The sequence below is a fragment of the Sarcophilus harrisii genome, chromosome 1, assembly GCF_902635505.1.
Source record: "Sarcophilus harrisii chromosome 1, mSarHar1.11, whole genome shotgun sequence".
NCBI classification, from domain to species: domain Eukaryota; kingdom Metazoa; phylum Chordata; class Mammalia; order Dasyuromorphia; family Dasyuridae; genus Sarcophilus; species Sarcophilus harrisii.
Window position 1 is genome coordinate 86,293,612 of NC_045426.1, and position 27,914 is coordinate 86,321,525.

At 41.2% G+C, this 27,914-nt stretch overlaps 1 protein-coding gene across 1 annotated transcript; it reads left to right on the forward strand.

Annotated features, from left to right (window-relative positions):
* Window positions 1–6,081: 6,081 nt before the first annotated feature.
* Window positions 6,082–8,428, forward strand: LOC116422376 (kelch-like protein 13). The gene is given in 7 exon segments (XM_031959706.1): window positions 6,082–6,903; window positions 6,906–6,941; window positions 6,944–7,024; window positions 7,027–7,071; window positions 7,074–7,162; window positions 7,164–7,256; window positions 7,258–8,428. Coding segments are annotated over 7 exon segments (1,914 nt in total). The 5' UTR covers window positions 6,082–6,281; the 3' UTR covers window positions 8,206–8,428.
* Window positions 8,429–27,914: the final 19,486 nt, after the last annotated feature.

Sequence of the window (27,914 nt, forward strand, 5' to 3'; positions counted from 1 at the left end):
GAGAAGGCTCTCTTCATCACTGAACAATTTTCAGGAATTCTTTAAGCAGGTTGTTAAATGGAACCAATTTGAATTTTAATCAGCTCCTGTACTAGTAATGTTATTTATTGCATTAAGAAAATTGGTGTCAGCCACAGCAGAGTGTATTTTCCTTTTTTTTTAAAATAGCTTTTTATTTTTAAAATCATGCAAAGATAGTTTTCAACATCACCCTTGCAAAACTTTCTGTTCCAATTTTTTCTCCCTCCCTTTCTCCCATCCCCCTCCCTAAAATAGCAAGCAATCCAATATAAGTTAAACATATGCCGTTCTTCTAAACATATTTCCACACTTATCATGCTGCACAAGAAAAATCAGATCAAAAAGGGAAAAAAAAGAGAAAAGGAAAAAAGCAAGCCAACAACAACAAAGGTGAAAATGCTATGTTGTGATCCCCATTCAATACCCTTAGTCTCTCTTTGGGTGCAGATGGCTCTCTCCCTCACAAGTCTATTGGAATTGTCCTGAATCATCTCTTTGTTGAAAAGAGCCATGCTGGAAACAGTTGAACATCACATAATTTTGTTGCCGTGCACAATGTTCTCTTGATTCTATTCACTTCATGTAGCATCAGTTCATGTAAGTCAGAGTGTAATTTCAATATATTATTGTCTGTTTTAAATGATTGTGACTCTCATAATGAATATTTTGAAATCCAACTTCATTTCATTGTGTTCTGATGATATTAATATAATTCTGGGAAAAAATGTCTGTAATATTTATAAAGTTGTTATCACCATTTATCCTCAGTCTGTTAAAACTCAAATGCAGCTAGAAATTGTAGCTAAAAATCTTGAACTTGAAAGTATTACAATTGGCCAAATACTGGAGCCAAAATGAACAGCATGTATTTTACAACCTGCTTTCTGGGTTGGCTGCATATCCTACAACAAATCTGCATTTTCGTCACTCTCCTTTTTATCCCAGTTTGGCAAAGACAATAGAGGCTTTAGGGCCTGGAACTCTTGAAGAATTTTCTTTGCTTTCGACTGCATTGTAGCCAAGATCACAAACATCCAGAAACCATCAAATTAAGCAAATGTGCCATTAGAAGTTTAAATTTTAAGATTGGAAAATTTAAAGATTGGACTGGAAAGTATGAATCCCAAGATATGACTAAGTCAGATAAATTTTAAGACATTACACTTAATAAAAATGACTATTGTTCTTCCTAGGAATTCATTACTAGAAAATATAATACAACACATGAACTTGTCATTTATCCAGATAAAAAATAACAACTTAATATATAATAATATATGATAACATTTATATAGTATTTATTATGTGCCAGACAATATGCTTCAAGCTTTACAATTATTATTTCATTTGGTTCTCACAACAATAATAATATGGAAAATAAGGATAATAATAACATTATTATCCTTATTTTCCATATTGTAATTATTTTCCAGATGTGAAAACTGAGGCTGAAATTTGTCCAGAGTCACACAACTAATAAGACTCTGAGACTGATGAATTCACTATCACTTTACCACCTAGATGCCATGAAGAAGTCATTTTTAATTATTTTGATTATCAGAGTCATACACTTGGCCTTTTGAAGACTCAAGTTAGCCACAGATAGCTAATAGAAAAAAATAGTATCATTTAGGTGAAATTCTGAAACATGAAACCAATTTGAACAATTGTTAGCATTTTAAGGGTAAAAATGTTAAATCAAACAATGTTCTAATCTCTACCATACAAAAAGCTGAAAAAGTATCATTATTTCAATCAGCAGTCCTGCAGTTCAAAGATATTTCAGTTTAATTACTATGAGTTAAGTAACAAGAGTTAAACACAGTTTGACAGTAGATCACACATCATATTTAATGACAATTATTTTATTTGGAAAAGAGTTAATTGGGAAGCAACTCCATTTCTTACAACATGCAACTCTGGATTGGCTAGTGATACCAAAAGTTTGCAAAAATCAATGAAAGCATTCTGTGAGAATCAAATGGCCATGTGGAATTTATAATAGAGCGTTATATATTTTATTATTTGTAAGCCTGTATTTTATGTATGGACTTTATTATTTGTAAACATCCGTTACATATTTACTTTATAATGTATATGTTTATGATATACATTTACTTTGTATATTTATATTTTATGTCTATAAGTAACAACCTCTCTTTATTGGCTGCAGACTCAGAGAAGACTGCTTCTCCAAAATGATTGTACTGGCAAAATATCATCATGTCTTTGTGGCTGCATCCAGGGTATAAAAGTCCTTTTCCTTCAAAGCCTGAGTACCAGGGCCTAAGCTGAGTGGGGCCGTGTGGACCCCAAGGGGGCCTGGGATCTTTACCGGTTTTATTTTACCTTTTCATTTCTAAGTGTAGCAGCAGAATTTCTATTGGTGGGGCTTTAAGTCAATGGAAGAAACTACCAGACATCCTTGAGGGTACCAGAGAACCTTGAGGTGGAATGAAAGAAATATAACAAGCCTGACCATCCTGAAGTGGGGTCCAGGGAAGTCACTGGTATATATATAAGGAATTTATTCAAATTTATAAGAATACGTATTATTCATAAGTATATATGAACAGATTGTTCTCAAATGGAAAAAATAGTCATCACACGAAAAAAGAACCAAATCTCTATTAAGTAGAGAAATACACATTAAAATAATTACGAGGTGACAGCTCATTCTCCTTAGGCTGGTATAGATTTTTATTTAAAGGAAGATGACTAATATTGGATGACTTTGATGGTAATGGGAGTTGAGGGTGGAGTAAGGGATAGCTTAGTAGTGAACTAATAGTGAACCCGTGCTCTGAATTGGAAGCCAACATTCTGGAAAGAATTTTAGAATTGTGCCCCCTAAATCACTAAATTCTGAATACCCTTTGCATCCAGCAATGCCTCTCACTAATCTAGTCTTCTCTTAGAGAAATGGGGAAAAAAGTTAAAGGACTCATTTTTAAAAAAAAATTTATTTAATAGCTTTTTATTTACAGGTTATATGTATGGGTAACTTTACAGCATTGACAATTGCCAAACCTCTTGCTCCAATTTTTCCCCTCTTACCCCCACCCCCTCCCCCAGATGGCAGGATGACCAGTAGATGTTAAATATATTAATCATTTTTAAAAACATGAAGAAGTGCCAACCCATTGGGGAAAGGCTGGACAAATTATAGTATATGAATGTAAATAGATGATATTGTTCCAAAAGAAATAAGGAGACACTTTCAGAGAAACCTAGGAAAATTTGTACTAAACCAATACAGAAAAGTGAGCAGAGCCAGGAAAACAGTTTATATGATAACAATATTGTAGACAAACAACTTTGAAAGACCTAGGAATTCTGATCAACATAACATTCAACCACGAAGAAACAAATTTTTGTCTCATGAAGAAACAAATTACTCCCCTCCTGATGAAGAGGCAAAGGAGTATATATGTAGAGTAAGATATCCATTTTTGGATACAGTCAAGTTGAGAATTTATTTTACTTGACTGCATGTTTGTTACAAGGGATTATTTTTCCCCAATGGTGGGTAATGGCGAGAGAGACAAATGCTTATGAAATGAAAAGAAGTAAAAATAGGGTTCTTGTTCTGTGGGAGATTAAGGGCTAAGGAAATGAAGAATGAGTTTTTTCCTGCCTCTTTATCCCCCTGAGCCCTGTTCTTCAAGTACCCCATTTTCCAAGCTCTTCTACTCAATACTTTGCATCAGAGTTCACTGAAAATGTGGAGAAAATTCACCCATAGCAACCTCTTTTTCATTGTCTCAGACATCCTCCCCAACTATTCTTTCACCTTGGTAATAAGAGTTGTTTCTTTCCTTCCTTCAGGACATGCACTCTCAGCTTTCTCTCTTACCTTCAATCTTTCCCTATACATTCTAGTTCCTATCGTGCGGCCCATAAACACCCTCATGTCTCTATTTTTCTTACCTAATGTCTTATCCTCCTCTTCTCCTTGATCGTTTAAAGGTCAAATCTAATTATTCTCAATCCTTATCCCTTTCTGCAGCATCTAACACTTGGTTACATCCTCTTAAGCTGGTGTAGGGATTCTGCCAGCTGCCAGCTCCCCTGAGGATTCTCGGGGGACCCCTGGGAGACATCAGGGCGGCTTTCTCTAGTGGCAACGCTTCAGGCTCCCCTCCCGTGTACATTTTGGCCCCCACTGCGGGACAAAACGGGCGGAAGGAACGTGCCCTCACAGGCCATACAACCCTGGGGCAGACACAAAACCCGAGGCCCTTCTTTCACTTCAACACAGCCGAGCAGAACTGAGCACTAGGCCGTGTTTTTGGAATGGACCCCACTTCCAGCTTCGCAGACAAACGGTGCAGCCCTTCTCTTCCCGATGCGGAAAGCAGCCTGGAAACAGTTCCAGAATGTCTGCGCCCGCTCCCAATCAGGGAGCCGGTCCCTCGCTAAGCATCACCACGCTTTTCTGGAAACTAGCCCGGCAGTCTCTTCCTGGTGGGGATGACATCACCCTGAAAAGCTGCACACGTTCTTCCCAGCTCCCGCCTCAGAGCTACCTTCACAACATCCGCAGCAATTAGCACAGTGCCTTACCCAGGATAAGCCCTTAATAAATGCTAGTGGGTGTCGGTGCTGTCACTACTCGTTCATTACACACACCACGATCTTTTCTTTGAGCTGTACCTCCGATGGATTAAGAAATTCCTGCGAGATCTCTATCTCTCCTTTACATCAGATTATACTCAGCTAAATGTGACATGTTTACCTCAAGATTTTCTGATTACTTTGGTCAGCAGATTGGAGGCTTCGGGTAAATAGAAGGGAATGGTAAAGTAAGGATATTCTTTTTCTTAATGAAAGCTTTTTATTTTTCAAAACATATGCGTGGACAATTTTTCAATATTAGCCCTTGCAAAACCCTGTTCCAATTCCCCCCCCCCTTTCCCCTAGGGCCTCCCCTAGATGGCAAATAATCCAATATATATTAAATATGATAGAAATATGTGTTAAATCCAATATACGTATGCGTATTTATACACGTATCGTGCTGCACAAGAAAAAAATAGAAGCAAAATGAAGTACAAGCAAACAACAAAAAGGGAAAATGCTATCTTGTGAGATAAATGTTTTCAAAGGAGCTACACCAAACGATTTGCTCCTTTTCTCATTGAATTCGCGTTCACACGAAAGTGAGTAACAAAGGGGAAACGGATATGTGCAGTAAAAATTAAGCGATTTAGCCCAGGATGCCGGGCGAACGCCCCGAACAAGCTTAGCTCCACAGGAGGACGAGGAGGAGGAAGATGCTCTTCTGTCAGTCACCTCTTAGCAGAGGGGGAGGAGTGTGGGTGTGTCCCGAGCACTCCATATCCGGTCTGAATTGGTTGATCTATTGGCTACTTTTGCCCAGATATTTGTTCTTTCTCTTCATTCTCAGAAAAAACAAAAGGCTGTCTGAGGTGGAGGGGGGAAGGGAGCCACCTTGGGATGTAAGTGATGTGAAAACAAAAGACACGCAAACACCTTTTAACAGAAGCCATTCTTTCTGTAAGCGTAGCTGCAAAAGCGACCTCGGACTGTTTTTTCTTTAAAAACGATTTTATTTGTCAGGAACGAGACGGATCTTTCCCCCTCCCCACCTGCCCCTTCCCCCCACACCCCGGGTAACCGATGCGCATAGTTAAGCAAAACAACTCTCGCCGCTGCCCCTTCCAGAAATGTTCCTCTCCGCGTTAGCGGCGGCGGGAGTCCCAGCAGCAGCAGCCGCGGCGCCGGCCCGGGCAGAGGCAGCTCCGGAGGCTCCCGCTGCACCAGCGGCTCCAGCCCGGGGCCCAGGGCCAGGCTCTGGGCCGGAGGCGAAAAGCGCGGGCTGCGGGGGCTCGACTGCGGCGGGGCCCGGAGACCCCCAGGGACCGCCCGGCAGGCTAGGGCCCGCGGGACAGCCCGGGGCCCGCGGGAGATCGGGAGCGGCGGCCCGGGCCGCGCAGCGGCCTAGCGCGCACCGCGGAAGGCAGGGGGCCTCCGGCAGGCGACCGTGAGCCAGCGCCTCCCCTCGCTCTCCCCCCCCCGCACCTCAGCGCGCCCCCACAGCCGAGCCCGCGGGCGCGCGAACGGCGCAGCCCCCTCCCCTCCCCCCTCCTCTTTCTCCTCCCCCGCCCGCAGAGGAGCCGAGCTGAGCCCGAGCCCCGGAGCAGCAGCAGCAGCAGCAGCAGTAGCGGCGGCGGCGGCGGCGGCGGCAGCAGCGTCCGTCCCGGGCCCTCCGCGGACGAGGGCAGCGGCGCGGGGGGATGGACCATTGCGGCCCCGGAGGGGAGCTCCTGGCGGCCATCGGCGAGCGGTGCCTCGGGCCCGACGAGGAGGCTCACGTGAAGGCGTCTCTGGGGAGCGGCGGCGGCGGCGGCGGCGGCGGCGAGATGGGCGTGTCCGCCCACTTGCAGTCGTCCAAGGCCGGCACGACCCGGTTCTTCCGCAGCAACACGCACAGCTCGGTGGTGCTGCGGGGCTTCGACCAGCTGCGCGGGGAGGGCTTGCTGTGCGACGTGAGCCTGGTCCCCGGCGACGGCGATGAGGCGTTCCCCGTGCACCGGGCCATGATGGCCTCGGCCAGCGACTACTTCAAGGCCATGTTCACGGGGGGCATGAAGGAGCAGGACCTCAAGTGCATCAAGCTGCACGGCGTGAACAAGGTGGGCCTGAAGAAGATCATCGACTTCATCTACACGGCCAAGCTGTCGCTGACCATGGACAACCTGCAGGACACGCTGGAGGCGGCCAGCTTCCTGCAGGTGCTGCCGGCCCTGGACTTCTGCAAGGTCTTCCTCATCTCGGGCGTGTCGCTGGAGAACTGCGTGGAGGTGGGGCGGCTGGCCAACACCTACAACCTGACCGAGGGTGGACAATGCGTGAACAATTCATCCTGCGCCTTCCGGCGCTGCTGCACGGCGAGTTCGGCAGCTGCCTGGCGGCTGGCCGGCGCTGGCCAGCAACAGCCTGAAGCACTGCGGCGAGCTGGAGCTCTTCAAGGCCGCGTGCGCTGGCTGCGCCCACGAGGAGCGCGCATGGAGCTGGCGCCCAAGCTCAGAAGAACATCCGCTTCGCCGTCATGTCGCGCGGGACCTCATCAACCACGTGCAGGCCGGTGGACTTCATGCGCGCCGACAACACCTCGCGTGAACCTGCTGCTGGAGGCCAGCAACTACCAGATGATGCCCTACATGCAGCCCGTCATGCAGTCGGAGCGCACGGCCATCCGCTCGGACAGTCACGCACCTGGTCACCCTGGGCGGCGTGCTGCGGCAGCAGCTGGTGGTCAGCAAGGGCTGCGCGATGACGGCAGAAGGCCACGAGTGGAAGGCCCTGGCGCCCATGGACGCGCCGCGCTACCAGCACGGGATCGCCGTCATCGGCAACTTCCTCTACGTGGTGGGCGGCCAGAGCAACTACGACACCAAGGGCAAGACCGCGGTGGACACGGTCTTCCGCTTCGACCCTCGCTCCAACAAGTGGATCCTGGTGGCGCCCCTCAACGAGAAGCGCACCTTCTTCCACCTGAGCGCGCTCAAGGGCCACCTGTACGCCGTGGGGGGCCGCAACGCGGCCGGAGAGCTGGCCACGGTGGAGTGCTACAGCCCCAGGATGAACGAGTGGAGCTACGTGGCCAAGATGAGCGAGCCGCACTACGGCCACGCGGGCACGGTCTACGGGGGGCTGATGTATATCTCGGGGGGCATCACGCACGACACCTTCCAAAAGGAGCTCATGTGCTTCGACCCGGACACGGACAAGTGGACGCAGAAGGCCCCCATGACCACGGTGCGGGGGCTGCACTGCATGTGTACTGTGGGCGACAAGCTCTACGTGATCGGGGGCAACCACTTCCGCGGCACCAGCGACTACGACGACGTGCTCAGCTGCGAGTACTACCTGCCGGCCCTGGACCAGTGGACCCCGATCGCGGCCATGCTGCGCGGCCAGAGCGACGTGGGGGTGGCCGTCTTCGAGGACAAGATCTACGTGGTGGGCGGCTACTCCTGGAACAACCGCTGCATGGTAGAGATCGTGCAGAAGTACGACCCCGAGAAGGACGAGTGGCACAAAGTCTTCGACCTGCCCGAGTCCCTCGGGGGCATCCGGGCCTGCACCCTCACCGTTTTTCCTCCCGAGGAAAACACGGGCTCCCCTTCCCGAGAGTCGCCCCTTTCTGCCCCCTAAGCCGGGCCCTGCTTCCCTGCGGGCGGTCCCCGGGGCCCGGGCGGCCGGGAGGCCCCTTTGTTGTCCTCGTCGTGCTTTCCTGGTCCTTAGCCTAGCTCCCTCTCCCCCTAGTCGGTCCGGGGACCGAAAACGACGTCCCCCGTGGTGTTTGTGTGTCTAGGTGCCTGTCCGTGGTGAACAAAAGCGTCCTCGGCGCGTCCTCCCCGCGCCCCTGGCAAAGCCGGGCCCGTCCGGTCCCCGGCAGATGCTGGGCTCTAGCCCCTCTGGGTGACTCTGTGGGGCGGGGGGAGGGACCGGGAGGGGGCAGCCCGAGAGTCCCCTTGGCGGGGGGGATGGAGGGGGATGGGGGGGGTTTGTGACCTTGTCCTGTGTGCTTCTGGGGGGGAGTTTTCCCTTTTGTCTTGTGACTGCTAGTGCTTTCAGGAGGCGGCTGGTGAGGAGCCGCTTCCCTCTGTTCATTGACCGTTTCTGTCACCTCTCTCTCTCACCCCCCTCCCCCCGGCCGAGGTGAGCTACGGTTCCAAGCAGGAGAAGCTGCTTAGACAAGAAAATGTCATTGCAGAAATAGTGATGTCAGTATGAAAGGCAAGGCCTTATTTCCCTGCCAAGGCCTGCCATCATTGGTATCATTATTTGGGGTTTTTGCCTTTTCTCACGTATGCACATACAAGAGAAATAGTAAGTCTTAAAAATGTGATAGTTAAAACGAATGTGACATTGTTTAAAAAAATTTTTTTTCAACAGTTTTCATTTACACCATCAATTAATTGACAGGATTATTCATTACTGTATGTAGTGCGATGGGGCAAGGAGCTGCTTTAGCCTGAGATACTAGATGTGACCCTAGCCCCATTGTTCTTAAGTCCCCATGAAGTCTCTCTATTGTTCCTTGGCTATCGGTGTAACTTACATATGTCATGTCCTTTCCAGAGATGCTGTTAATAAGGCTACTCAGCACAAGATGCACCTTCATCAAGAAAGTGTCTTTTTATTTCCTGAATTCAGTTTCATGTTTTATCTTTTGTTCAATAAAACTTTTAACAGAAAAAAAAAAAAAAAAAAAGGCATGCTTCATTCTGCATCTTGAGTTGGTCATTTCTTTTTCCAGAGTTAGGTAGCCTGCTTCCTCATAGATCCTCTGGTATCATAATTGACCATTGTATTGATAAATTTTAATAATGTTTTTAGAAGCTATTTGTCTTTACAGTGCTGTTATGGTATGGATTATCTCTTGGTTCTGTTCATTTTACTGTATACCAATTCATATTATTAGGTTTCTCTAATAGTAATTCTCATCAGTTCTTACAGTGTAATACTGTTACATTCATATAATCATACTTTTTCAGCCATTTCTCAACTGTGTCACCTCTTGTGGTTCCATTTCTTTGCCAGTATAAAAAGTGTTGCTAGAAGCATTTTTTAATATATGGATCCCTTTCCTCTTTCTTTGATTTTCTTGCAATATAGGTCTGTTAGAAGTTTGGGTGGTCAAAGGTTAATTTACAATTTTGATACTTTAGGAGAGTAACTCCAAATTGATTTCCAGAATGGCTAGATCAGTTCACAGTTTCACCAAATAGTGCACTAACATACCTATTTCCCAAAGCACTTCCAACATTTCCCATTTTCCTTTTTTTTTTTTTTTGTCATCTATTCCAATCTGACCACTGTGAGAACTTTTACAGTTGTTTTATTTTCATTTCTCTCAGTATTAACAATTTTGCATTTTTTTCTCCTCTCACATGGTTACTTCCCTTGTGAACTACTTGTTCTACCCTTTGACTGTAAATTGACAGCTGATACATTTTTTGATAAATTTAGGGAGAAGGGATGGCATTTATTTTTGTAACTTGAATCAATTTCATATATATCATTGAAACAAGACCTTTATCAGAGAAAATTCCTACAAAAATTCGCCCCCCCCTCCAGATAACTATTATCCTTCTAATCTTAGGTGACTTGGTTTTGTACAAAAACTTTTTAATTTCATGCATTACATTTTATCTTCTTTATCATTTGTTTGGTCAAGAATTGTTCCCCTATCCGTAGATCAGAAAGAACATTGTTTCCATGTTCTATTATTTTTTTTAAGATTGTGACCTTTATTTTTAAATCATATAGATAATTTGGATAATACTAGTGACTATTATGAAGTGTTGATCTAAATTTAATTCTACCAGGCTGCTGTACAGTTTTTACCAGCAGTTTTTGTTCATTGGGAGTGTAGCTGATTTTTTTGAGTTCACCAAACACTAACCTACTACATTTCTTTGCTTCTGTAAGCTTCAAACCCAATTTGTTCCACTCATTGATCTCTTTTTTTTAACCAGTACCAAATTGTTTTTATGATTTCCTTCCTTATTTCCATTTATATTCATATTTCATATTTTTCCTTTAAAATTCTGGATCTTTTGTTTCTCTACATTAATTTTATTATTATTTTTAGTTCTATAAAGTAATCCTTTGGTACTTTAATTGCTATAATAATTTAGGTAATATTGTCATTTTCATTATATTGGCGTGACTTAACCATGAGTGATGAGTATTTCTCCAATTATTAAAGTCTGTCTTTATTTTCTTAAAGACCACTTTGTAGTCATATTCACATAATTCCTGTGTGTATCTTAGTATGTAGACGTAAGTGTTTTATAAATTTAAATAATTGTTTGAAATAGTACTTCTCTTTCCATTCCTGCCTGCTAAATGTTTTTGGCAACATACTAAAATATTGATCATTTATGTGGATTGATTTTATGTGGTGCAACTGTGCCAATGTTTTTGTTTCCATTCATTTTTTAAAAGTTAATTCTTTAGGGTTCTTCAAGTAAATCAATATATAATGTGTAAAAGTGATAATTTTGTATTCTCTCTGCCTATGTTTATTCCTTCTATTTCTCTTTCATGTCTTCTTGCTAATGCAAATATATTGAATGGTACTGGCAGTGATGGTGACAGCCTTGCTTTATTTATGATCTTCATCCATTTTCCTCAAATTATTTTTTCAAAGATCATTCTCAAATGTCAGGTGTCCATTGGGAACTTTTAATGGGCATATGGCATCAGATGCTGGTTTGTACCTTTTCCGTACCCAATACCTAACCCGTATGGTTTATATACTGAGATTTATCAGTCATTATTAATGAGAAGAATAGAGAAAAAATGGTAAGGTCAAATGACCTGACTTTACAAGAAGGAAAAAGCGTTGGATGAAGGTGAACAAGGGAACTTGTAGAAGTGACTGTGGAAAAGAAGGAATATGCCCACCGCTTCTTCTGTGGAAAGAATTATAGAGTGATGGGGTGAAACATCTTGTTTTCCATGGAAAGTCTTGTTTTGAAATTCTAAAAAATTGTGTGACATAGGATTGGAGAGGGAAAGTCATAAGGGACTGTACAACTTATAGAATATTTTTTAGAATAATTGCAACTCTTTCTCTTTTTAGAGTAACCTCTTCTTAAAACTCCTACTTTGTGAAGTTATACCCCAGCATAATCCAGTCTTATTAAATTCAGAGCAACGGCCTACCCTCTCAGGATTGTTTTGAATCCTGGCTCTGTTGTCCAATGTGCTGGTGATTCCTCCCAGGTTTGTTTCATTTTCAGTATGGATGAGCATGTATACTTTTATTCAAGCCACTGGAAAATATATGAAATACATAGCAGAAATCAGTAGGGCCCTTCAATGGAGATTTCTTGTCAAACTAACATCGAATCCTTAACAAGGATCCATGCAACCAGCTCTGAAATTATAATATCATTTAGTCTACGTCTCCCCAACTTTTCCACAAGAATAATATGAGATATTAAAAGCTTTGCCAAAAATCTACCAAAGACAGTACTTTAAAAAGTAATAGCCCTTTATTTTCTAACTTCAGACAGATCAGAATGAGTAAGGAGTCATAGACAACATTGGATAAAGTCTTGAGAGAGAAGTCAAGGGAGCCTCCTCACCCCCAAGTGGGAGTGACATACAAGAAGCCAGAGCTGGCAGGGGAGAAAGCCAGCTGGGGTTAGGTTTCTGGGTGGGCTTGGAGGGGTAAGTGAGAAGGTAGCAGAGTGGGTGGTAGAGAGTACTAGATACATTTTCACCTTGCTTTAGGGTAGGTTCTTGCTGAATGCTTCAGAGGACAAATAGTAAGTTTCTAGTGTGGAAGTTGGAGGACTACTTGGTTGCGAGTGATGCAGACAAGGAAAACAGGCTTTGAACAGGGATGCAGCTGTTAGAACTGCCTCCAAAAGGTAATAGGCTTAGTTATTTTAGGAACCCAAGGATAGCAGGCTATGGGGACTTAAAGGTCATCGAGGGTTGCTGCAGCATATATAAAAGCTTTTGGGGAAAATGTGAGGAACCCAAAAAAGGGGACTTTAAAAGTAGAGAGGATGGTTCACTTTGGCTTAGGGGAAGCAGAATTAGAAATAGATGTTTCTGGATGGGCTTTGGATTTGTTTACCTGCCTCCCCACACGTAATATACACTGAAGTAGTTTAGGATTTTAGGATTCAGTGTTCAAGGGAAGTTGGGAGAGCCTTTATTCCAAATCTCTTTAGCCAAGGGAAGCAAGGCTTTTAGAGGTGGTCATGTTCTCAAAGTCACTTAAGTGTGACAAAGCAGTGGAATAGAATTTAGGTCCCCTATCTGTACCAGGTTATCTCCTGAGCTGGTCTTCTTAGAAAGGAGGTTGAATCTTGGTCCAGAAGAAGGAATTTTGGAAGACACCCCAGGACAGGCTCTTATTCAATCCTCCCAGATTCCCCTGCCCTATCCATTTTTCTTTTCTCCCCATCTTGGACTTCTAGCTTCATCCTTCAATCACTTTTCTTCCACCCTCAGGCTCATCACCTCAAAACTCTACAGCCATGGTCCTAACTCTGGTACATTCTTAGTTTCAATAACTCTGTAGTTTGGGGGAGTGTTCAAATTTTTTCTTTTCAGAATCCCATATCTGACTTTCCAAATCTGCAAGAATTTCCAAGTTCCTTCTCAGGTATCCAGTCTTAACTCTTAGCTGACCTCTGTTCTCTCACTTTCAGTATATTGACTTCAACAAAAGAATCTAGGTCCTGGAGTCAGCACTTTAAAATTATAGTTGAGGAAGGATCTCAGAGGCCAAAACCCACCCTTCAAGCTCTGTGTTCTTACCTGGCAGGTGATAACACATCTACAAAGTTGATCCAAGTGAATCCTAAGGTTCCTAAAACTGTGTTCTGTCCCTTGTCAGGGTGACCTGAGTAGCCAAGATAATGAAAACAGGAGAAGGAATGTTAATCCTCCATTTAGGTGAAGGATTTTAACCAGGAGATGCACTGGACAAGTTAAAAGTCTTGCTCCAGGTCACAGAGTGAGCCTAAGTGCACATTTGAACTCTGGTCTCTCAGTGCTCCCCCGTCTTTGCCCCTTAGCCCCTTAGCAATGCAAACAATGTGAGATCATATGTTCAGGAACTTAAGGGACCTAAAGACACCAGGTATGGGAGAGGAGACCCTCCTCTGAGGTTGGAGAAGGTATGAAGGCTTTGGGAGAAAGTGATTTTGGGGTGCCAAGAGAAAGAAAGCAGCAGGATGTAGGAGACCAATTCACTGAAGAGTGTTTTCCCTGGGGATAATCCTTTATTTTCTAAATTTCAAGAGAGAATGCAGAAGATTTCAGATTTAGAACAATTGGGAACTTCAAGGGTCATTTAGTAAAAGTCCCTCATTGAGGAGAAAAGGAAAGTGATGGAGTGAGTCACTGTGACAAAGCTGTTAAGGGTCTAAGCACAGGACCAGGCTTTTTGGGGGGAGGAGAGGGGAGCAACTGGAGTGAAGTGACTTGCCTAGGATCACAGCTGGCAAATGTCCGAGGCTGCATTTGAACATGGGTCTCCCCCCCCCCCAGAAGCAGACTTCTATCCAGTAGCTGCCCAAAGAACAGACTTCTTAGGAGCCGATTAAAAGTCAGAGGTTTGTCTCCTTCTGGTGGGCAAGCTTGGCTTGGGCCTTGGCCTTGGCGGCGCAGCGTTCCTTGGCCATTTCTGTGAGCACCTTCATGGCAGGTAATTGTCCTCCTGCCTCCCGGATCTCACGAACAATATTGTTTACTTCCTGCCGATGCATTTGCACTGCTTGCCAGAACTTCCAGGCTTCCCAGAACCATGGGAGACCATTTTTATGTCGGCTGATTTCTTTATTGGCTGCTGACTTGACTCCTCTCTCCCGAGGCACAAGAGTCACTGGCCCCCTGGTGAGGGAGATCCCTCTGGGCCCTCCAGATTTCAAATGGGTATCCGGCTTGCAGCTCGAAGACTTTGGGGTCACCTGGGAAGGGGAGAAGAGACATTAGGAACACTAGTGTTCCCCCTCTTAGTCTTAGGACTTCCTCTGGTTGAGAAAGCACATTTATTTTGGAAAAGTGTCACCTCTCAAGAGTCCCAAGATTATCCAGTGTTCTCTGTCTTTCCTCTGGGGGAGATGGGTGATATGTGGGCAAAGCTACCCCTGGCTTCCCTCCCCCTTCCATGAGCATTTACTACTGAGACTGGAGAGATAAAGTAGAGAGAATGGCAATTTGGGCAAAGGGTGGAGAAACGGGTGTAAGATCCTTACTGTAGCTGGGAAGCGCTTGGTGGGGTCTCTTCTGGGATTTTCCGACTGCAGAGGATGAAAGGGTGGATAGCTACCTGTGGACAGATAGAGCAGGGTGAGAATGGACTAAAGAAAGAGATTGAGAAGGGTCACTTTCCCCTCCAGCCTCAAAAAAAGAGCCTATGAAAGCCTCCTTCCTTCCCTCTTTTTCTTCTCCCTCCCTCTGCTGCAAATGAAATGATTGTACATGATTGTACCTATATCAGATTGCTGATTTAGGGAAGGGGGAAGTAAGGGAAGGAGGGAGAAAAAAGTTTGGAACTCAAAATCTTACAAAAACGAATGTTGAAAAGTAGCTTTACATTTCATTGGGAAAACAATCTGCTATTAAAATAAATAAGAAAAAGTAGTTATAGATCCCAGTTCAGAGATACAGACACCAGGATCTTTTAAAAGTCAAACGCCAATGGAACCACTGTTGGGCCTAAGGTCTTTGAAGACCTCAACCAGGAAGTTGGCTATTTGGGGCTAAAAGAGTAGATGCAACGCCCTCCTTAGGTGTAAGGGAGGAAACTCCGAGATTAGTTCCTGGTTCAGTGCCTGAGGGGCAGTGGGAGACAATAAGACCATAAACCTGAAGTGTCAAGGAGAAAGTGGGAAAGAAGAGCTCCGAGTTTTCCTTGGAAAGGGGGTTGGTAGTTTTACCTAAAGGGAGTAGTAAAGGTTGGAGGCCACAGAGTGTTCCAGTGTGAAAAGTGAAGGGGCCCATCTGGTCCTCGTTCCTAGACTCCAGATTTCTGGAAACGTCTTCAGATGCCATCTAAAGAGAAGATTACAGATCCTTCTGGGCGGGTCATGGTTTTTGAGATGTATCACCTTCTTCTGTGACCAGAAAATTCAGGGGGAGCTAGGTGGTATAATGGAGAGAGCACCAGCTGAGAAGTCGGGAGGACCTGAGTCTCCATGAGGCCTCATACACTTAACCCTTCCTAGCTGTGTCACCCTGGGCAGGTCACCTAACCTCAATTGTCTCAAAAAATAAAAACAAAAAGCAAGTTTCAGATAGGAAAGTGGCTTCAGATGAAGTTGGCAGGTACTTTACAGATCTCAGCCAATTCTCTCATTTTAGAGATGAAAAAAATAAAAAATGAGGCCCTAACAAGTGGGTCGGGAATCACAAGAGGAAATTGTAAATTGCAGGACAGAGTTTGGGATCTTCCCATTCCACATTTAGGTAATTTACATTTCACCAGCTTGTTCCTTCCCTCTGAAGGCTTGGATAAGGATTCTTCTGATCAGTAGGACAGAGAAACAAGTAGGGACCTGGTCCAAGCCATGAAAGATCTTGCCCCATAATTCCGGCTTTATTTCTGCCCACCGGTTTTGATTTTTCCCCATCCAAATCCAGAACCTTTAGCCCTTAATAACCTTCTTCCCTCTACACAGTAAATATTCTCATTCCCCTGAAAACTTGACTCACCTGTAGGGCCAACCTTCACCAACTTTAAATATGGTGTGGATTCGAGAACTGCCTCAGCTGGTGGAAGTCAAGGATCTCCAAGTGTTTTGTCAGAGTTCGTTTTAGATCCCAGATGCCTGACTCTCCTGCCTTTTGGCTTTGGAAAAATGGAACCTGGGACTTGGATAATGTCTTTAATCCCCTAAATTGGGGGTGGAGCCTCAGAGCCTTTTGTTAACCTCCAGCCTTTGAGTTCTCATTTAGTAAAAGTTAACTCTTTCATAAAGTCAATCAACAAGCATGATGGGCTCTGAATGCACACATCTCAGGCACTAAGTTCTCACCTGTCAAGTCTGAATTCCCCCCTTAAGTGACCTGGGGAGTAAGAACCTGTGAATACTGATCCCTCAAGCTGTGAGTTCACACTTGGCAGTCTCCAGCTTCCAATAAGGGTAACCTGAATAAATAAATAACCTGTGGCCACACCATGTATGACCCAAAGGGAGCAGAGCTTTCCTTGGAAGGTCATTGGAGAAGACAAGCCATATGTGTGACCACAGCTAGGCAGAGGGACAGGATCAACATCCAAGAGTGGGGGTTTCTAGGATTGAAGCTGAGGTACAGAGAACCACAGGGACTCTGTGAAGCTATTCTGTATTCAAAGTAGAAAATGGAACATCTTACACAATTAATAAACTTTCTAAAATCTAAGATAACCAGCATCAGACCCATGTGCCTCAGATGACACTTCCCCATCTGGAAAGTCTCAGGAGCCTGTTCCTGGGGAGTTGCTGTAACCTGGAATGGATAGAGAAAAATTATGGACCATGAGTAGACGTTCTATAAATATTCAATAATTGTGTAGTAAAGAGAAAGCTCTTAGTGGACTGTGGGTAGAGTTCTACAACTATTCAATAATCATGTAGTAACTAGGAAGCTCTTAGTGGACCATGGGTAGACATTCTATAACTATTCAATAATCGTGTAGTTACTAGAAAGCTCTTAGGTTGGTTCCAAAGACTTCTGCAATGCAGGTTGCCTCAGTCCTTTAGGCTTTTCTTGTTGGTCTGTTGATCATAATGTCTAGGGATGCCCTCAAAGTCAAGAGAGCAAGCTTCAGGAGTTCAGGTGTCATTGGCCAGACCGCAGGTTACATTTAGCCCAGCCATTGATGCCCGGAGGAGCTCAGAGTGATCTCACAAAGTGACTCCCTGGACTCCACCAGGAGTAGCTGAGATTAGGGTTCATTCAAATAACTGACCCCATCTAAATATAAACTTAAGGATATTAATCTCCTATGATGAGTCCCTGGGGTGGTAGGGACAGTGTTTATATTTGGGGAATAGCTGCAGGGGGGTCTGACTCTGGAAGAGCCCCATGAACTATCTTTCTGGCAAATGTCATTTCCTGCTCTAGTCACTTGCACTCAGGTCAAACCTGGGATTTTGAGGTAGAAAGTTTCCTTTTTCAATTTCCTCATCACTACTAGTGAGGTATTCTTAGAACCGTGTTCGAGTAATTGTAGGAGAATCTGGGCTTTACTGCTTGCTTCTACTCTACCATATTGGTTGGTGCTTCCTTCCCCTCTAACTGCATTCATCTGTTTGTGCAAAAGATGAAATTATCTCTTTTTCTATCTTGTTTGTTAAAGAATGCTTCCCTCATCCACTCTTATGTCAGGCATCTCCTTCTCTCTTCCTTGAACTTGTTAATGATGTAACCTTTCATTTCTAGATAAGTCTCATCCCTATTTTGAGTTACTTGTGGGTCTAAAACTAATTTTCGCCAGACTTAGCCTCCTGTTCTGTTTGCCCAGCAGTATTTGTTGAAGAACAAAGGTTCATCTTAGTAGGAAGATCCTTGGGTTTATCAAACACTATGGCCAGCATGGAACTTTTGGGAAAGCCTTGTGTACCTAAGTTGTTTCTTTGATAAAGGTTTGTGCTTTTTAACTGCTACCAGATCATTGTGATGACTTCTGCTACAAAGCAGATTGAAGATGGAGGGTCATTAACCATGAAATTCACACCTCCATACTGATACCAGGGGTCCCACCCTCTCTCTGATTGGAGGGGTGGGGGGTAGACTATGTAGGGCAGCAGTTGTGCTCCATTCCAGGACTTCCTGATCTCATCATCTTGTACATTTCCTTAGTACTTCCCTGCCCAGAGAATTCCTCCCTTTTTCTGAATGGAATAGATGGAGAGTGGATTTGCAAGAGTTCCTCCCAAATATTCAATCTCATCATTTCCCACCAGCTGTCCTACTCTGGACTTCATCAGGCCCCACCCCAACCTTCACTTCCTTTCATTTTATTTTTTCTCCCTTTCCAGCATAATAAATGATAATATTATCTAAATTATTTCACTGTTAAATTCCATACCAAACTGCCAAAGGATTATATTATACAACCCATTTATTTAAGGCCTGCTATGTGCCAGAAATTGTGCTAAGCCATATTTAACCTCTATCAAACTACTTGCTGTCTAGGGGAAGGGGGAAGTAAGAGAGGTAAAGACACCCAAAGTGTTAGAAAAATGAATGTTGAAAACTATCTTTACATGTATTTGGAAAAATAAAATACTTAAATTAAAAAAAAAAACAAACTCTGCTAAGCACTCTACAAATTTGATCTCATTATATCTTCACAACAACTCTGATAATTGCTTTTATTGTCCTCATTTTACAAGTGGGGGAAAAAGAGGCAGAGAACAATTAAGTGACTTGCCCAGAACCTCACAACTAGTAACTGGGGTTGGGTCTTCCTGTCTCCAGGCCCAGTGGTCTATCCACTATAACTCAGAGACAATTTGTTACTCTACAAGTATTCCTGAGAGACCAAAAAAAGACATTCTTTTTCTTTCAACTCCTCCCCAAACAAAATGAAATATTTTCTTTAATCAAAAATGTTTTAAAAAAAAAAAAATACTTTTCCAATTGTATTTTATTTTCCCAAATACATGTACAGATAGTTTTCAACATTTGCTGTTGTAAAACTATGTTCCAAATTTTTCGTTTTCCCTTACCTTCTCCTTCCCCAAGACGGCAAGCAGTCTCATATAAGTTAAATATATTTAAATCCTTTAAACATATTTCTATATTTTTCATTTTAGGCAAGAAAAAAATTAATTTTTAACCTAAACACAAAAAAGAACATTTCCATATACGTAGACAAACCAAAAAAAAATTATATATGAAACTCTGAATGTCTATTTCCCATAGTTTATTTTTAAAGCATAAACAGGCACACCTCAGAGATATTTCAGGTTTGATTCCAGACCACCACAAAAAAACAAATATTGCAATAAAGTGAATAGTAAATTTGTTTCCCGTGCATATAAAAATTCTTTTTATCTTATATGGTAGTCTATTAAGCATGCAATAGTATTATGTTTTTAAAAATCAACATATCTTGATTAAAAAAATACATCATTGCTTTAAAAAAATGCTAATCATTATCTAAACCTTCAATGGATTGTAATCTTTTTGCTGATGAAGAGTCTTTCCTCCATACTGAAAGCTGCTGACTAATCAGGGCTATCAAGGTTAGGGGATGCTGAGCCTATGGGGACTTCTTAAAATAAGACAATACAGTTGGTGAGTTGTTCAGCCATTCAATCGTGTCTGACTCGGTAACCTTGAGGCTTTTCTACCCTCTACTATCTTTTCAAATCTGCCTTAGCTTGTATTCCTTGTTTGCTTTCACATTATCTGTCTCATCCTCTGCACATCCCCTTTTCCTTTTACCTTCAGTCTTTCCCAACATCAGGGTCTTTTCTAATCAGTATCATCTTCTCATTAGCTGGCCAAAGTATTTAAACTTCACGTTCAGTATTTGGCCTTCTAATTAATAGCTTAAATTAATTAATAAAATATTGACCTGACTCCTTGCTATCCAAGGAATTCTCAGAAGTCTTCTCCAGTACCTCAATTTGAAAGCAGGGATCCTTTAGTGTTGGAATCTTTACTAAAGTGTTAAGACATTTCTTTACAAAGTGTTAAAGACATTGGAGTTAATTTAATCTTAGAGTTATTTTGGGCCAGAACTTGAAACAAGGTGCTAAGTGGAACTGATTGAACAATGCTTATGTTCACACCTTTAAAGAGCTCATAAGTATCTAAGTACTCAATGGAGTTCACTCCTTTGGGAGAGTTCAGGGCTAGTATGAGAGCTGAATTCACACCTTCCTTAGGACTAGAGAGCACTTTGGGAGATAACCCAGAATCCCTCTCCCTCCAGAAGGCGGAGTTAACCTTTGGGAGATCACATAAATATTGGGAGCTCTTGAAGCTTGAGGCTACTTCTTCAGGTGGGACAGACTGGAGATTGAGAAGCCACGATTTGGAGCTTGCTGGAGGCTGAAGAAAGTAGAGACAGAAGCCAAGGACAAAGCTGCAAGATCTCTTGGAGCCAGGCAGAGAGATAGGCCTCAACTAACCGGGCTAATTCAGAAGGAGAAATAAACGTTTGCATTTTTACCAGCTGGCTGCGATTTCGGAATAATTATTTATTTCAACTGAGACTAAGGCTGCTTCCAAGGGAAACCTTCAACACTTTAGCATTCAGCATTCCTAATAGTCCAACTCTCAGGGCCATACATTACTACTGGAAAACCATAGGTTAGACTATACAGACCTTTGTCAGTAATGTAATGTCTCTGCTTTTTAATATGTTGTCCACATTTGCCAACAAGCAAGCATCTAATAATTTCATGGCTGCAGTTGTGCTTTGCAGTGATGTTTGAGCCCAAGAATATAAAATCTGATGCTGTTACCATTTCCTCTCCCTCTACCAGGAATGATGAGACCAATTGTCAACATCTTATGTTTGGGGGATTTTTTTTTTGTTGTTTTTATTTTGTTTTACGTTAGGCTTCAAGTTAGTTTTTACACTGTCTTCATTCACCCTCCTCAAGAGGTTTCTTAATTCTCTTCACATTCTACCATCAAAGTGGTATTGCCTAATATAAAAAAATTGTTGCTATTTCTTCTGGCAATCTTAATTTTGACCTTAGATTCATCCAGTCTGGCATTTTCTATGATGTAGTTTGTTTTAATTAAAGCTTTTTATTTTCAAAATGAATGCATGGATAATTTTTCAACATTGACCCTTACAAAACCTTGTGTTCCAAATTTTCCTCTCCTTCCTCCCACCCCTTCCTTTAGATGGCAGGAAATCCAACATATGTTAAACATGTTAAAATATATGTTAAATCCAATAGATGCATATATATTTATGCAATAATCTTGCTGCACAAGAAAAATCAGATCAAAAAGAAAAAATGGGAAAGAAAACAAAATGCAAGCAAACAACAACAAAAAGAGTGAAAATATTATATTGTGATCCACACACAATTCCCACAGTCCTCTCTCTGGATGTAGATGGAACTGGTCTAAATCATCTCATTGTTGGAAAGAGCCATGGCCATCAGAATTAATCACATGGTGTACTTTATAGAAGTTAAATGCATAAGGTAATAAGGTCATATATCTTTCCCAATCTTAAATCAATTAGTTGTCCCATGTTTACTTTTGCCCTTCTTGACCCACATACAGGTTTCTCAGGAGACAAGTGAGGTGATATGGTACTCCCATCTCTTTGAGAACTTGCCAATTTTGTTGTGATGCACGTGGCTATAACAGCTTTTGTATAGCTAATGAAGCAGAAAATAGATGTTTTCCTGATGAAGTTTTTGCTGATGAAGAGTCTTTCCTCCATACTGAAAGCTGCTGACTGATCAGGGCTATCAAGGTTAGGGGATGCTGAGCCTATGGTGACTTCTTAAAATAAGACAATACAGTTGGTGAGTTTTACTCCTTTACTTTCTCTTTCATCCAACAAATGCTGGCAATTTGGTCTCTAGCTCTTCTGCTTCTTTTGGTAATTCTCGCTTCACATATTGCTGAAGCTCAGTTTGCAGAATCATAAACATAACTTTGTCAGTATGTGAAATGAGTGCAATTGTTTAATATTTTGAATATTCCTTGATAATGACCTTTTTTAGGAGTGAAACATAAATTGACTTTTTTCTAATTCAGTGGCCCCTACTGAGTTGTTCAAATTTGCTGGCATAGTGGAATGCAGCTCTTTTAGGATTTTAAAGAACTCAGTGGATGGAATTCCTTCTCTTCCAATAACTTGTTAGCACTGCTTCCTAAGATTCACTCAGCTTTATTCTCCAAGATGTCTGGCTCTAGTTAAGTAACCACACTATTGTGATTATTGGTGATGTTAAGACTTTCTTTCTATAGTTCTTTTGTGTATTCTTGCCACCTCTTCTAATTTTTTTCTGTTTCTATTAGGATCCGACCATTTTTGTTTTTTATCATGCTCACTTTTCCACGCAATGTTCCCTTGATCAAGCTAATTTTCTTGAAGAGATTTCTTGTTTTTCCCATTTTATTTTTTTCTTCAATTTCTTCACATTGCTCATTAAAAAAAACAAACAAAAAAAAACCTTCCTATCTCTCCTTGCTATTCTCTGGAATTCTACATTGAATTAGTTATATCCTTCCCTTTTCCCTCTTTCCTCACCTATTTGTAAAGTCTCATCAAACAGTCATTTTGTTTTCTTGCTCTTCTTTTCTTTGGATTAATTTTTTTGTGTTTGCCTCCTGTATAGTACTGTGAACTTCTGGCCATAGTTCTTTAGGTACACTATCTACCAGATTTAATCCCTTAAATCTATTATTATTATCACTTCATATTCATAAGAAATGTTATTTATGTTATCCCCATTAAATTTGATGATTTCCCTTTTTTTTTTTTCAATTTATATCTGAATTTTGCAGTAAGAAGCTCATGATCTAAGCCACAGTCAGCTTTAGGTCTTGTTTTAACTGACTGTATAGGGCATTTACAACTTTGGCTGAAAAGTATATAATCAATCTGATTTTATTCTTTTTTAAAATATTTATTTTTTTTATTATAGCTCTTCATTTACAAGACATATGCATGGGTACTTTTTCAGCATTGACCCTTGCAAAATCTTCTGTTCCAACTTTTCCCTTTCTTCCTCGCAACTCTTCCCTGCGATGGCAGGCAGACAAATACACATTAAATATGTTAAAGTATATGTTAAATACAATATATGTATACATATTTATACAGTTATCTTGCTCCATTAAAGAAAAAAACTCAGATTAGGAAATAAGGTAAAAATAACCCAAGAAGGAAAACAAAAATGCAAGTGGACAAAAACAGAAGGAGTGGAAATGCTATGTTGTGGTCCACACTCATTTCCCAGAGTTCTTTCACTGGGTGTAGCTGCTCTTCATTATTGAACAAATGGTGGAACTCATTTGGTTCATCCCATTGCTGAGGATGGCCATGTCCATCAGAATTGATCATCATCTAGTATTGTTGTTGAAGTATATAATGATCTCCTGGTCCTGCTCATTTCACTCAGCATCAGTTCATGTAAGTCTCTCCAAGCTTTTCTAAAATCATCCTGCTAGTCATTTCTTACAGAACAATAATATTCCATAACATTCATATACCACATTTCATATACCACAATTCATATACCACCATTCTCCAATCGATGGGCATCCATTCAGTTTCCAGTTTCTGGCCACTACAGAAAGGGCTGCCACAAACATTTTTTGCACATGTGGATCCCTTTCCCTTCTTTAAGATCTCTTTGGGACATAAGTCCAGTAGTAGCACTGCTGGATCAAAGGGTATGCACAGTTTGATAACTTTGTGAGCATAGTTCTCCAGATGTGTTCACAATTCCACCAACAATGCACCAGTGTCCCAGTTTTCCTGCATTCTCTCCAATATTCCTCATTATCTTTCCCTGTCATCTTAGCCAATCTGAGAGGTGTGTAGTAGTATCTCAGAGTTGTCTTAATTTGCATTTCTCTGATCAATAATGATTTGGAACACTCTTTCATATGGCTAGAAATAGTTTCAATTTCATCATGTGAAAACTGTCTGTTTATATCCTTTGACTATTTATCAATTGGAGAATGGCTTGATTTCTTATAAATTAGAGTCAATTCTCTATATATTTTGGAAATGAGGCCTTTAAATCTGATTTTATTCTTTGGGCAGTTAAAAAGAGTTTACATAGTAAGAAGGCAAGGGTATGAGTTATGTTGGAATGATCTTCAAAAATAACGAGGGTGTGGGAAAGAGGGATGCATTAGGAAAAGAGGGAAGGGAAAGATCGAACGGGGAAATTTTTCTCACATAAAAGAGACATGCAAGAAAGAGTTTTTACTGTGAAGGGGAAGATAAAAGGGTGGCAAAGATCCATTTTGTTTTTTAGTCTCTACTTGCCAATGCTACACCTTCATGACCTTTTATGTTATCTCAGGATAGAGCTATAGGGATGTTGTTCAAATCTGTTTTGATTGGTCACTAGGAAAAACAAAGATATATAGTTTAAGTGTAGGGTATTTTTTACTTACCAAGTCAGCACTTTCTGAACTGACCCTTTGGCAAAATAGCTGGACTTTGTATTCCATATCTTCTACTCTTGAACCAATTGCTCCTTTCTTAAGTCAACAATCACTCAAATCTTGTCAAGGCCCAAGTCTAGTCTACTCCCACCAGATTTCTCTCAATCAGACTTGAGTCTCCATTCCAATGTGTTCTCTCCATTCTCAGCCCCCAGTGATCAGTATTTTTATTTAACCTATTAACTGGATTCACTACTGGATTGAGTGAGGAACACAACATATTATTTTCACCATTTTTGTTATTTTCTTGCTTGTTTTACCCCCTCATTTCTTTCCTTTTTGATCTGAATTTTTCTTGTGCAATGTGATAAATGTGGAAATATGTTTAAAAGAATGGCATATGTTTAACCTATATTAGATAATTTGCTGTCTAGCATAGTAGGGCGGAAGAAAAATATGGAACAAAAGGTTTTACAATGATGAATGTTGAAAACTACCTTTGCATGTATTTTGAAAAATAAAAAGCTATTATAAAAAAATCTTTGAAAGACTTAATGCTGATCAACACACTGACTAGCCATGGCTCCAGAGGTCTGGTGAAGAAATATATTGCCCACCTCTTGACAGTAATACAAGGGATACAAGATTTAGGGACATACACTTATGACATAGTCCATGGTATGGATTCATCTTTCCTGATTCTGTTGATTTGTTGGATTTTTAAAATTTTATTTATTTTATTCTGAAATTAATAAATAAAACAATTATTTCCATAACATAGTAGAATTGGGGGAAAAGATGTTTGCTCACACAACTATAAATTTATTACACTTGCTATTCCTTTAAAAAATAATAAATTTATATTTATTATAAATATATTATTTTAATATTAATTTATATTATATTGTATTAATTTATTATTATAAATAATATATTATTAATAAAATATATTTATTTTAAAAAGAAAAAGAAAAGTCATCATCACATTCCTTCCTCTCCATCCTTTGCCTCATTCCCTCTCTGAATTTGCCAGATTCCTGGAGTTTCCCAAGTAAGACCCTATAAAGTGAAAGTTCCTAGCTTGGAGTCTGTGAACTTTTAAAAAAAAATATATGATTTTATTTGGAAATTTGTACATGAATTGATGCAAAGTGAAATGAACAGAACCAGAAGAGCATTGTACATAGTAACAGAAGCATTATACAATGATCAAATATAAAAAACTTAGCTATTCTCAGCATAACAAAGATCAGGAAAATTTTTTGAGACCTATGATAAAAAAAAATGGTATCCACTTGCAGAGAAAGAACTGATGGAGTCTGAATGCAAATCAAAGCACATATAAAAAACTTTTTGGTTTATTTTTTGCAGTGTTTTCTTTCACTACAAGAGTAATATAGGAAATGTAGAGGACTGCAGATATGAGGGAACTCTGAGAAAAGTATACTTGAAGCAAAGATACTTACAGCAGGGTGTTAACGCAGTGTGATTGATGAGGTGATGATTCTCTAGTTCACATATACTTAGTACTTAGTATGGTGATGTAATGGTTCTCTAGTTCACACATACTCAGTGTGCTGAGGGTATATAATACATATACATATATATAATAGGGTATATAAAGGCTGAGAAGGACTGAAAATGAGACTTTCCATCTTTGACCATCCTCCTGGTGGCTCTCCTGCCTCCTGCCTCCTCCATTAAGATCAAGGATGGTCCCAAGGTCCTCCAGAGAGCTAGCCCAGACATTACAAGGAAACATGTTTTGCAGGACAGTACATGTATAATCTATCAGATTGTTCTCCTCAGAAAGGGAGAAGAGGAGTTAAAGGAGATAGAAAATGGAGAACTCAAAATTTAAAAGCAAATTTTTAAAATTGTTTTTTCATGTTATTGGAAAAATTTTAATGAAAAAAATTATGATTTTAATAACTATTTCACAATAATCGATTTCTTCTGTAATTCCTTGTAGTGTGTATGTACATGTGTGTGTGTGTGTGTGTGTGTGTGTCCATTTAAAAACCTTATTCCCTCCAGGAATCTTTACCAGACTTTACCAGACTGTCAAATTGATCCATGAGAAGAAAAAAAAAAAAAAGCAACAACTTAAGAATCCCTCCAGGAAAATGGTGGTTAACCTTACTCCACTTGTTGATCCTGTGCCCTCTGTCCCATAGGAAGTGAAAGCAATCATCCCTCTGTATTTTATGTTGCAATGGGGAAAACTGGAGAAGGAAGTGGCAAACCACTCCAATAGGTCTGTCAAAAAAAATCCCAAATAGGGTCACAAAAATTTGGATAAAACAGATACAACTGAACAACCATATTTATATACATGCATGTATGTATGCATGTGTGCATGCATACATGATAAATTTTCTTGTATATATGCATGTATATCTATACCACATAAATACATCCACACATATATAATTCTATCTAAGGCAGCTAGGGTTTGATGGGTAGGTCACATGCCCTGGGGTCCAGAGGCCCTGAGTTCCAATCTGGACACTTACTAGCTGTGTGACTCTGGGCAAAAATCACTTAGTTCTGATTACCTCACCAAAAAAGTTTTGTTTTGTTTTGTTTTATTAAAGTTTTTATTTTCAAAATATATACATGGATAATTTTTCACCCTTGACCCTTGCAAAACCTTGTGCTCCAATTTCCCCCTTATGCCACCCCTTTCTCTAGATGGCAGGCAGTCCAATACATATTAAATATGTTAAAATATATGTTAAATCCATATTTAACATGTATAGGACTGTTTGCCATCGGGTAACAGGGTGGAGGGACGGAGGGGAAAAATCGGAACAGAAGTAAGCGCAAGGGATAATGTTGTAAAAAATCACCCTGGCATGGGTTCTGTCAATAAAAAGTTATAATTATTAAAAAATAAATAAAATAAAAAATATACATATATATGTTAAATCCAATATATGTATACATATTTATACAGTTATCTTGCTGCACTAGAAAAATTGATTAAAAAGGGAAAAATTGAGAAAGAAAATAAAATGCAAGTGAACAACAAAAAAAAGTGTGAAATGCTATGGTGTGATTCCCACTTAGTTCCCTCAGTCTCTCTCTGGGTGTAGATGGCTCTCTTCATCACAAGACCATTGGAACTGGCCTGGATCCTCTTATTGTTGAAGAGAGCCACATCTATCAGAATTGATCATCATATAATATTGCTGTGGCCATGTACAGTGATCTCCTGGTTCTGCTCATTTCACTCAGCTCCCATTCTTGTAATCTCTCCAAGCCTCTCTGCAAAAAAT